General features: G+C 34.2%; 1 protein-coding gene across 3 annotated transcripts; it reads right to left on the bottom strand.

Moving 5' to 3' along the window:
- Positions 1-6,245: 6,245 nt before the first annotated feature.
- On the bottom strand, positions 6,246-11,107 carry LOC110630684. 3 transcript variants are annotated; one of them, XM_021778224.2, is made up of 3 exons: positions 10,608-11,107; positions 7,288-7,454; positions 6,246-6,502 (listed from the first exon to the last, which is right to left on the bottom strand). In XM_021778224.2, exons 1-2 carry the CDS (start codon positions 11,065-11,067, stop codon positions 7,321-7,323), a joined length of 594 nt encoding a protein of 197 aa, XP_021633916.1. In that variant the 5' UTR covers positions 11,068-11,107; the 3' UTR covers positions 6,246-6,502; positions 7,288-7,320. The 3 variants fall into 3 exon arrangements, with proteins under 3 accessions (XP_021633916.1, XP_021633914.1, XP_021633917.1); XM_021778222.2 differs by having other exon boundaries at positions 6,246-6,512; XM_021778225.2 differs by having other exon boundaries at positions 6,480-6,631.
- Positions 11,108-12,296: the final 1,189 nt, after the last annotated feature.

Raw genomic sequence — 12,296 nt, forward strand, 5'->3', positions numbered from 1 at the left:
TATATTTTTATACACATAAAAAAAAAAAAATAGTCCACTTCCTCTATCCGATGTGCTTATTACTACCTCCATCCCATGTTCCAAATATATGTGCCACAAACTTCAAGTGTTCTTGCCTGTTTCACAGAAAGTAAAATGTTTTCTATGGACGGTGAAAGGAATTCTACCATGTAAAAGTAATCTATTGCGGAGAGAAATCCAGGCATTAAATGAATTGTGTCATGCGTGGTGATTACATGGAAACCACTTGATCACTTATATGTCACTTGCTCTTTTGCATGCTTGATCTGGAAAGTCTATCCTTTAAAGATTGAGAGATGGATATGCATGCTCGTTCTCTTCATGACTTCATTGCTAGCCTTTCTTAGGGGTTTTTATCTAAAAGGGGGACTAAAAAATATTGTCAAAGAGGGTGGAGTAGAAATTTTTGTCAAAAAGGCTTTTATAAACAAAATTCAAAATTTAAGATTGATTGGACGTGACTGGCAGAGATTCCTCCACCATCTCTGCCTCCAGCGGCTAGGCATATAACTATCTTTTTAAAAAATTGAATTATTATAATATAATAGTATATTATATTAATATAATATTAAAATATATTATATCATATTATAATAACAAAATATATTATTATAACTATTCTCATACTACATTTTATTATAAAAATATATCTTTTATTTTTTTATTAAAAAATTTGAAAAATATTTGTTTAAACATGTTAATTTTCTTCAACAGTCACCACCTCTCCAAGTTGAGAATGTTCCAGAAATAAGAAAAAAAAATTATCAAAACAACTAAAAATGCAAGTCTTGTTCAGTCATCATTCTCAAAGTACAGGCTTTATATAAAATTAATAAATAATTATTAGCTTATATGAAAGCCGGGAGAGAAGACGAAAGTCGGCATTTGGTGGCTTCTCTATCAGCTTTGTTCCTTGCCATTGGTATATATATATTAATTATTTATAATATAATAAAACTTAAAGAACTTAAAATATTTTATGTTGACTTATTTACTAATCCTAGCTTATTCTAAAGATTTGATTTGATCTGATTAGGATCCTTAATTATCTCTGTAATTATTATTTGATTATTTGCTTCCTGTTTAGATATGATTCTCTGTGTATAAATAGTCATGTAGACCAATTGTAAAGATTACGAGTGAAATACAAGAATACTCAACATTTTCCCTAAAATTCTTCATGGTATCAGAGCCTTTTTCTGATTTTTTGGGTCTAAATTCAATTTTTCCTCTTTAGGGTTTTGAAACCCTAGATCTACCTTTTTGGTACTAACCCATTTAGGAGCCTCTCAATCTCTCACCGCCGGCACCAGGAGAACCGGACTGCCGCCGGCCGATCGACCAGCTCCGACGCCGGAAAAGCCTGCGCGTGAGGCTCACGCGCCACCCCTTCCCGGCGCGTGACCCGTCGCTTCCCGGCGCGTGACCCGTCGCTTCCCGGCGCGTGACCCGTCGCTTCCCGGCGCGTGACCCGTCGCTTCCCAGCGCGTGACCCATCATCTGTCACTGCCTTGCTGCTCCGATCACTCTAGCGACGATTCCGATCATCTTTCCGACCTTCCCGTGCTGCTACCCGGTCTTTTTGGTGAATCGATTGGACTCTCTTGTGTGTACAACCTTGGATACTTCCTATTCTGTCACAGTTTATAAACCTTTACCATGGCAGAAGGTAAAAGGGTGTCAATGACAGAAGGTAAAAGGGTGTCAATAGCAGAAGGTAAAAGAGTCTCGATTCCTAACTCTGATTCCTCATTCTTTAGTGCCACATCTGACTTTGTAAAGTCAGGTAATGCTTCATCTCTTCATAATATTCCATGGATTATCGATTCTGGTGCGAATAGACACATGACAGGTTCTTCTAAAGGTTTTCTCAATTATTTTCCCTCCCTAACCAAAGATAGTGTCAAAATTGCTGATGGCTCTCTTACAGGTTCTGTTATTTGCACATCCAATATTAAATTATCATCTGTCCTCCATGTTCCCCACTTTCCTGTCAACCTTTTATCTGTTAGTGCTATCACCAATGCCCTTAATTGTAAAATTGAATTCTTTCCTGATCATTGTGTTATTCAGGATCTTCACACAGGAAAGAGCATTGGCAATGGTAGACTGCATGATGGCTTATATATGTTGGAGGGTGATCCAGGTTCTTCGATATCTCAAGCCTGTTTTGGAGAAAATAAGGATGTCAATCAAGAAATAATACAGTGGCACAGACGGTTAGGGCATCCATCATTCTTTGCCTTAGAAAAACTTTATCCTAATTTGTTTGCTAGAACTCAGTTTGATTCTCTATTTTGTGATGCTTGTGAGTATGCTAAACACACTAGAACATCCTATCCTTTGAGTCATAATAAAAGTCAAATTCCTTTTGCGACTATTCATTCTGATGTTTGGGGGCCTACTCAAACTGTCTCCTTGTCTGGTAATCGATGGTTTGTCACCTTTATTGATTGTTGTACTCGAATGACTTAGGTCTATTTGATTAAAGCTAAAAGTGATGTCTTTTCTTGTTTTCAATCCTTTCATAAGATGGTTTGTACTCAATTTGATACTAAGGTGAAAATTTTGAGAACTGACAATGGAAGAGAATACATGGATAGTAGCTTTTCTGCTTATTTGGAGAGTAATGGGATAATACACCAGACTAGTTGTCCTTATACTAGTGCTCAAAATGACGTTGCTGAGAGGAAAAATAGGCATCTATTGGAGGTAGCTCGATCTCTTATGTTCACCATGAATCTACCCAAAGCATATTGGGGAGATGCAATTCTTGCATCTGCTTATCTTATCAATAGAATGCCTCTCAAGACCCTTGACTTTATGAGTCCTTTGGCGGTTCTACAAGGGAAGAATTCATATGTTGTTCCACCAAAAGTATTTGGGTGTGTTTGCTTTGTCCATACTAGGACGGCAGGAGAACTGGATCCCAAGGCCCTTAAATGTGTGTTTGTTGGGTATTCTCCAACACAGAAAGGATACAAGTGTTATCATCCTCCCTCTAGGAAATACTTCGTTAGTATGGATGTTACCTTCCGAGAAACTGAACCCTACTTCAGCACCACCCACTCACCTCTTCAGGGGGAGAATAATGAGCAAGAAGAGGTGATCCCGAATTCTGTGATTCTGAATGATATGGTTCAACTAGAAAGTTTGAGTCCTAGTAGACAGGGGGAGATGTCCAATCAGGGAGAGAGAACTGGTCGTTTGGACAAGCCAGATTTGAGAAGGTATTCAAGGAGAGACAAGGCAGAAGAAGCCATTATGCAGTCTACTCAGAGTCAAGAATCTTCTCCTGGTGAGTTACCCAGTCATGAATCTTCTTCTGATGAGTTACCCACAACTCTTTCTTCTGGTGAGTTACCCACAACTCTTGAATGTTTTAATGACTTAAATAAACCTATTGCACAAAGAAAAGGGGTCAGATCTTGCACTAAACACCCTATTTCTAACTTTGTTTCTTATGAATCTTTATCTCCTTCCTATAGAGCCTTTGCCTTGTCTATTTCCTCTGTGTCTATTCCACAGGATTGGAAATAAGCTTTTGCAGATCCTAAATGGAAGAAAGCAATGATTGAAGAGATGAAAGCATTGGCTAAAAATGAGACTTGGGAGCTTGTCACTCTCCCACCTGAGAAGAAACTCGTTGGTTGTAAATGGGTGTTCACAGTGAAACACAAAGCTGATGGCACAATTGAACGGTTTAAGGCCAGATTGGTTGCTAAAGGATTCACTCAAACCTATGGAGTGGATTACCAAAAGACATTTGCCCCAGTTGCAAAAATGAACTCAATCAGAGTTTTGTTATCTTGCGCAGCCAACTTGGACTGGGACTTGCAACAGTTTGATGTGAAGAATGCTTTCCTCCATGGAGATTTAGAGGAAGAAGTGTTCATGGAAATTCCTCCTGGGTTCGCTGATGAGAAGACACAAGGAACGGTGTGCAAGTTAAAAAAGGCTTTGTATGGGCTAAAACAATCTCCCAGAGCTTGGTTTGACAGGTTTAGCAGAGCCATGTTGTCCTTTGGTTACCAACAAAGCAATGCTGATCACACTCTGTTTATCAAATAGCATAAGGATAAGATCACCCTTCTTATTGTGTATGTTGATGATATAGTGGTGACAAGTGATGACAAAGAGGAAATGGCTCAACTAAAGAGGTTGTTGGCCCAGGAATTTGAAATCAAAGATCTGGGAAAACTGCAATATTTTCTAGGTATCGAGGTGGCTAGATCAGAAAAAGGAATTTTCATCTCCCAAAGAAAGTATATTCTGGATCTTTTGGAAAAAACTGGTATGATGGGGTGTAAACCAGCAGAATCTCCCATTGAAAGCAATCACAAGCTGAAAGCAGGAACTGGTGAGTCCGTGGATATTGGAAGATATTAAAGATTGGTAGGAAGGTTGATTTATCTCTCACACACTCGACCGAATATAGCCTATGCTGTTAGCTTAGTCGGCCAATTCATGCATGACCCTCGCGAGACTCATATGCAAGCTGTACTTCGCATCTTGAGATACCTAAAGTCTGCGCCAGGGAAAGGGCTTCTTTACTCCAAACATGGTCACCTCCGAATTGAAACTTTTACAGATGCAGATTGGGCAGGATCTCTCGATGACAGGAGATCCACATCTGGCTACTGCACAGTTGTGGGGGGGAACCTTGTCACCTGGAGGAGCAAAAAACAAAGTGTTGTTGCTCGGTCAAGTGCGGAAGCAGAATACAGAGCAATGGCCCAAGGAGTATGTGAACTCTTATGGTTGCAGAAGTTATTGGAAGAGTTGAGATTGTTCGAGAGAGACAAGATAACCTTGTATTGTGACAATAAAGCTGCTATAAGTATAGCACAAAATCCAGTCCAACATGACCGAACCAAGCACATTGAAATTGATCGGCACTTCATTAAAGAAAAATTAACAGACGGTATCTTGAGCCTAGTTCATGTGACTTCTACGGGGCAACTTGCGGATGTGTTTACTAAAAGACTTAACAACAAGATCTACCATAATTTGATTTGCAAGTTGGGCATGTGTGACATCTTTGCACCAACTTGAGGGGGAGTGTTGACTTATTTACTAATCCTAGCTTATTCTAAAGATTTGATTTGATCTGATTAGGATCCTTAATTATCTCTGTAATTATTATTTGATTATTTGCTTCCTGTTTACATATGATTCTCTGTGTATAAATAGTCATGTAGACCAATTGTAAAGATTACGAGTGAAATACAAGAATACTCAAAATTTTCCCTAAAATTCTTCATTTTATAATAAAAAAATATTTTAAAATTGTAGACTAAATTAAATAATAACTAAATAGTATTATTTAAAATTACAAGAATTAAATAATATATATTTAAAATTACAATAACTGAATAATATTATAATTAAAAATTACAAAAACTAAGTATAAACATTTAAGCTTATTAATATACAATACCCCTTCAATTTTATCTAATAACTAGATATATAACACGGTGTCAAAAAATATGACAACTGTTTATGAGGTAAACATGTCACTTCTACTATATAATTCAATGCTACGAAACAAATATGAAAAAAACAATAAAATATATTTTCATAGTAAAATATGTTATGAAAAACAATTAAAAATATTTATTATTATATAAAATTATGTTATAAATAATATTATCAAATTAATATAATATAATATAATAAAAATATATTATCATATTATATTATAATAATAATAATAATTAAAAAAAAAAAAGCAATTATATGCCTTGCTGCTGGAAGGCATACGAGGCTGGCGCAGATATAAAAGCCTGCCGCAGATATAAACCCGCGGTAGGCTGTCCCGCTGGTTATACCTGCGGCAGATATGTAAATTCTACCAACTGGCAAAACTCACCCCTTTTGGGAGAAAAACATTCTATCCCGACCCTCCTAGACAATATTTCTTTTTAGTCCCCTTTTAGATAAAAATCCCCCATTTTTGCTTGTTTTTAATGATTCTGTGGAGTATAAGGAACGCAATGCATTTTCATATCTCTAACTTACACCTTTAGTTTGGTTTTCTTAATTTTAATGTTTTTTAAACAATTTTAAAGTTTAACTAAAATTAAGGGGTTTCATTTAGATTTCTTTTTCCTATTCAAAAACCTCAACCCATAGGTTATCTGAGTACCTCCCTTCATCCTTCGAGCAGCCATGAGACTAGGACACCATGCTTATCAAACAGCTAGCACATAAACAAACACATCTATGGAATCTAAATTCATAAATTAAGTTGCAGATTCATAAGTCAAGACACGTGTGTTCTATAGATATACACTATGTAAACTACACTAAAACTGTTAAAGGATTGTAACTGCATTTACTTTAGCAGTGAGAGATGACAACCACAAAAGCAAACCTAGATAATTTCTCTTCCAGAACTGCATCTGTTGCACATCTGATCTTATTCACTGACCTGTCATCTGCACTTTTTTTTCTTCTCTCAACATTTGAACTTGCCCCCCTGCAAATCCCTATTAGGAAACACTGTTAAAAGAAGGGAACCCCCACTCCTCCCCCCGCGGCAAATCCCATAAAAGCAAACCTAGAGATCAGAACAGCATCTCTAGAACATCTGATCTTATTCAATGGCCTGTCACATGCATTTTGTTTGTAAGCAAATTTAGCAGATTTTGTAAAGTCCTTTCTGCTTTAGACTAATCATGCTTCAACTTTAATATACAATCATGTCATATAGTGCCAGTTGTGAATGCTAATCAAACTGTTCAAACTAAATGGAACATTGAGTAGCTAAGTGTCATCATATTCATAATCCAAAAAGTCCAAATAGCCCCTCAACTTCTCATTAAAGTTCAAAATAAGTCCCTTTTTTGGGGGGTCAGATAAAAGTATAAATTTTGCATTTAAGTCCTCACTCAATCACATATTTTATTGTTTATTTACATTTTTTATTCTTGATTTATTTAATTTTTATTTTAATTAAAAACAGTAAATTATTTTTAAAATTATAAAAGATAATATTTCATGATAAAAAAATATATATTTTATTAAGTCATCATGACTGGCTTGGTCTTAAAGGTCAAACAGGACTTATTTGAACTGTTATGACAAGTTTTTGAGCTTATTTTGGACTTTTTGCTGAAATAAAATACCCATGCCAACACCTAGAATCAGCATTATAAAGGGAAAAATAAATTGAACACCACACCTAAACCTAACATTATTTTCAGTCAAGGACACAAATGTGCAAACTAGAGTTAGCGGTGCCAAGGCTACTGAATTACTAACCAGAGAAACCAGTTCTGTCATGAAAAATGAATCTCATCCTTTCTGGTCGTTTGAATCTGAATCTTCCACACACTGCACTTTCTCTTCCCCATTGACCTGCTCTTCTATTTCCACCTTCACCTCCATCTCCCCCACCTTAAATTCCAAAGCCTTTCCAGATTCACTATCTGCAGTCAAGAAAATATGTAAAAGGCATCCAAATTGACCTTCACTAAATAAAATAATCTCCTTACACATGCATATGTGTACACATGCAGGCACGTGTATTGTGCATGGACATCCGCAAGGATGCACACAGAATAGAATGACCAATCAAGGATATGCCAATTTGACATAAAACTCCCTTAATCATAGGGGTACAATCGAACCAAGCCGAGCGGAGCTTCAGAAAGCTCAAGCTCAATTAGCAAAAAACAAATGAGCTGAAGTTAGAGCTCGACTCATGAAAAAATTATTAAACTCGAGCTCGATTCGTAAAGAGCTCATTTATCACCTTAACGAGCCAAATTGAGCTTAGCTCGTTTAAAACCTCGAGTTCAAGCTCAATTAAAATAAAAACAACTCAAATTCAAGCTTGATAAAATCATAACAAAACTCAAAAAAGATGTGCTTTTATAGAGAAGTTATATTTTACTTCAATAAATTTTTTATGTGGGATTTAGGGAGTGTTAGTCAGCACTCTTTCCAACAACGTCACTATATTAATTAGTACGTAAATTTTGTTACGCAAGAGGTCTTAGAGTCCTTAGAAATGGATCCAGTGTGGAACAGGCTCCTTAGAGAGAACCTAAAAATTTCTTGAGTTGAAGCACTAAAAGATTTTGGCAATTTTTCTCATATTTCTTTTATTGAATTGTTGCACTTAAATACAAGAGGGAGACATAACCATCTCCTAAAAACAGGAAATCATTAAACAACATGGAGGATCACCCTCCTACCACTTGAGGAAAAGTGGGAACTAACCTACACTATCTACAACATGGAGCACATTTTTCCTAATTTTGATTTTAAATTTGGATAAAATCGCCAAAATATTTGATAATTTGGCCTATGGTACCAAGAATTAAATATTTATATTAAATCACCAAAACTCACAAAAGTTTGGCTTTTTCATGCCAATATTCCTTTTTTTTTAGTAATAGTAATTAAAATGCTGGTTTGTTTTTAAGTATTACATTTACACTTATCTAATATATATTTTGCTTTTTTTTTAGAGTTCTCAAAGTTATCTCAACAATAGTCAGATAGTAGCAATCTACAGAATTTATAAATATTGAGTTTATAAAATTGGTAGTTTTGTTGCCTTTTTTTTTAAGGACTTTGTTGCCTTTGTTATTTGGGCAAGAGAAGGCTATTTAAGGCAATGTAATATTTAAATATTCTATTCTTTTCATTATCTTAAAATTTAATTATCATATTTTATATATTTAAATATGAGAATATGTGGTAAGTTAAAATTTGAATCTTTGTTTAATATATTTAAGTATAATAATATTTAAATTCCCTAAAGAATATAACATGAAGTTGATACCCAGAATAGCGGCATTCACTTTGTGAATAAGATTCAAACAACTGACCCAATCCATCAAATATTCATTGTCAGATTGGGTCGGTTCACATAATAAAATTCCTAAATTTAATCTATTAATGAATTGAGTCAGTTTGGATATAAATTTCAACCAAACCGACTTATGAAATGCCCTATAAGTACTAAATAGGTATATATCCTTATAATTATGTTAACTAATTAAGAAAGAATTAATACAGTATATATATATATATTGTTAAATTTGAGCCAGGCCTAACTCACCCCAAAAGCTAGCTCAAGGGGAGGATTGCCTATGGCCCATATAAGGGGCACATTACCCCTTTCCACAACCGATGTGGGATTCAACACACCCCCTCATGCCCAAAATTTTTACTGGTGCGTGGCACATTTATGGAGCGCCCAACATCGGATGGAGAGGCTCTGACACCATGTTAAATTTGGGTCAGGTCTAACTCACCCCAAAAGCAAGCTAGATCAAGGGGGAGGATTGCCTGCCCATATAAGGGGCACATTACGCCTTTCCACAACGGTTGTGGGATTCAATATATATATATATATATATATATTTGTACCTATATAAGTATAGCGCCTCACTTCAAAAAGGCGTTGTCTCACCTCTCACCTAAGGCGATAGGGGACCCTATTACCTTAGTATCGCCTATCTCGCCATGATAATATTGCCTTTGCAGAAAACAAAAAACTGAATAAATCATTAAATGATTATCACCTATTTGTTCCATGTTTGCAAATATATGGTCTATATCGTAAAAACTTGATTCCCATTTCAGAGACCATGCACTGCAAATTCATCATCTGCATACACTAGTCCCATAATCTAGCACCATTTCTGCAGATAACTCATCCATTTTATTGAAGAAGTTTTTCATAACTAGCCCTATGATTGAAACATAATGTTGATGTGTAACTGATTAGATAACTTAATACTGGCAACTACTGCAAATACTTAGTTCCATTATTGATGAGTTTCAAGAAAGACCATCTAACAGCAAATCAATTTATGGGCAAGGCTACAGAAATGTGGTTGCGATGGGACACTCTCCTACTGAACCTTATCACATCTACCAACATATAAACACCCACAAAAGAGTTTATCAGAATATGTACGGACAAATTGTAATTCTCACGGATATGCTTCTTACAGCCAAACAATTAAGTTAGGCCCTTAGGTTGTCAGTGATGGAAAAGAGCGCTTTGACAGTATAACCCACAACATATGAATAGAAAAGCATGCCATGTAACAAAAACTCCAGGGAGCAAACATCTACTATACTTATTATCCACGAAAAGAAAATGTAATCGTGACTGTATATAGATTCTAAAAAGATTTCCTTTAGACATTCATCTAAATCAGCAGATCAGGGCCTTAGATTCAAGTAGCAACAGTCATATGTCCTTCAGATAAATGAAGATTAAAAAGCTCAGTTGCTATCCTGTGCTGCTTTTATTTGCTTCATATCCACCTATTTCAAAGAAATTACAGCAGAGATTTTTTTTTTTTTTCATATCCACATACAATTTTATTTCGGCCTCTTAAGTTTGAAGGTTCTCACATCTTTTGCTCCATTTCTTTTTTTTTTTCCTGTGGCTCTAATTCTCATCACCAGCCTTCTATACGTATCTCTCTAAAGGTAACAATCACGTACAATCAAGTTTTAAAATTGCATAGGCAATGGTTTTACTAGAAAACAACCAACACAAGCACACGAGCAGATATTCAGAAAAAGTTAAAAATAAGCGCCAATTGTGGTACCAGGAATTAAAAAGGCAGAGCAGGGCCAGCCGCGAGAAGTAGTGAGAGAGAGAGACTCTTCATGGTTGAGCTGATCAAACAATTTTACAACCAATTCACCTAACCTCAACGGTCGGTTTTTTGGTGCGACCCAGAATGAAGAGCCGGGAAGGAATGGTAGCCAATCGGGAGTAGATTTCTTCAGCATCACTTGGTGGATCATGTCCTCCAGTTTTTGCATCATCAACATCTCCTCGTCATCGTCATCACCACCGTCCGATGATGACGAGGAAGCGGAGTTAGAGGAGGAGGAGGATCCTTTCGATGATGATAACGAAGCTAGGTCGAGTTCAGTAAGTTGGGGCTTGGAGGAGCGGTGTCGATGGTAGAAGGAGAGAGGGACGAGCGGTGGGTATTTGATCGGAAGAGTAGAGGAAAGGTTGCAGTGGCGGAGTAGGGCCCGGGAGAGAAATCGTGCCATTAGGAAGAGTGAGTATAAACTACAAACTGTGGAATGATAGTGGCTTTTGATCGGGGAAGCGAGGGGCAAATGCGGATAAATTATTATTGAGTCCTAAATTTTATAAAAACTAACAATTTACTCTTTATTGAAATTAAATAATATTGATATTTAATAGTAATATAGGTTTACTTGTAAGTTTTTTAATAAATAATAAAGACTTGGATTTTATAAAATAAATTATAATTTTAATTCAATGATAAAAAATACAAAATATAAAGAAATTAATGTAATTGACACTTCTAAATACAATTTAAAAACTTACATTTATATAAATTAGTTTATTAACATGCATTGTAGATTATCTATATTTAATATGCAAACTCATTATTTATTTATTATATATATATCATTTTTATTTATTATATTATACCATTATTTATAATTTAATTTATCATTTTTTTATTATTAAATTAATTAAAAAATACTGACTTTATTAAAATAAAAATTCCTAGAATTTGTGAAATTTTAAAATATTAAATTTTTGAATTTTAAACTAAAAAATTAAAGTATTTGTAAGATGGAAAATTATAAGTTTGCCTCAAATAATAACAAGAATAATTATTTTATTATATATATATATATATATATATATATATATATATATATATATATATAATTTAGGAGATGATGGTTACAATATTTTATTCAATTAATAAATATTGATTATAATCGAATTAATTGAATAATATGATATTTTGTATTTTAATTAATAAAATATCAATAATATATGTATGTATAAGTAAAAGAAGAATTATAAAGATTGAAATAATGATTTATCATTTTTGCTTTTAAAAATGCTTGAAGAATAGAAGAAATACTAGAATTACATAATACAATTTTTTAAACACTTATTTAGAATAATTAATTATGAAAGAATTTTTTTAAAAAAAATAAAGAATAGAAGAAAGACTAGAATTATATAATACAATTTTTTAACTCTTATTTGGAATAATTAATTATAAATGAATTTTTAAAAAAATAATAAAGATTAGAAGAAATATTAGAATTATATAATACAATTATTTTTAACTCTGGTTTGGAATAATTAAATATGAAAGGATTTTAAATTTTTTATTTTTTCTAAATTTTTGTGTTTTCGCAAAATTAATAGCGTAAAATTTTAATTTTCTATGAAAATTATGAAAATTGATTTTGAATTAAAAATAAATTTTTTTTAAATTATTAGA

This window comes from Manihot esculenta, chromosome 14, assembly GCF_001659605.2.
Source record: "Manihot esculenta cultivar AM560-2 chromosome 14, M.esculenta_v8, whole genome shotgun sequence".
Taxonomy (NCBI): domain Eukaryota; kingdom Viridiplantae; phylum Streptophyta; class Magnoliopsida; order Malpighiales; family Euphorbiaceae; genus Manihot; species Manihot esculenta.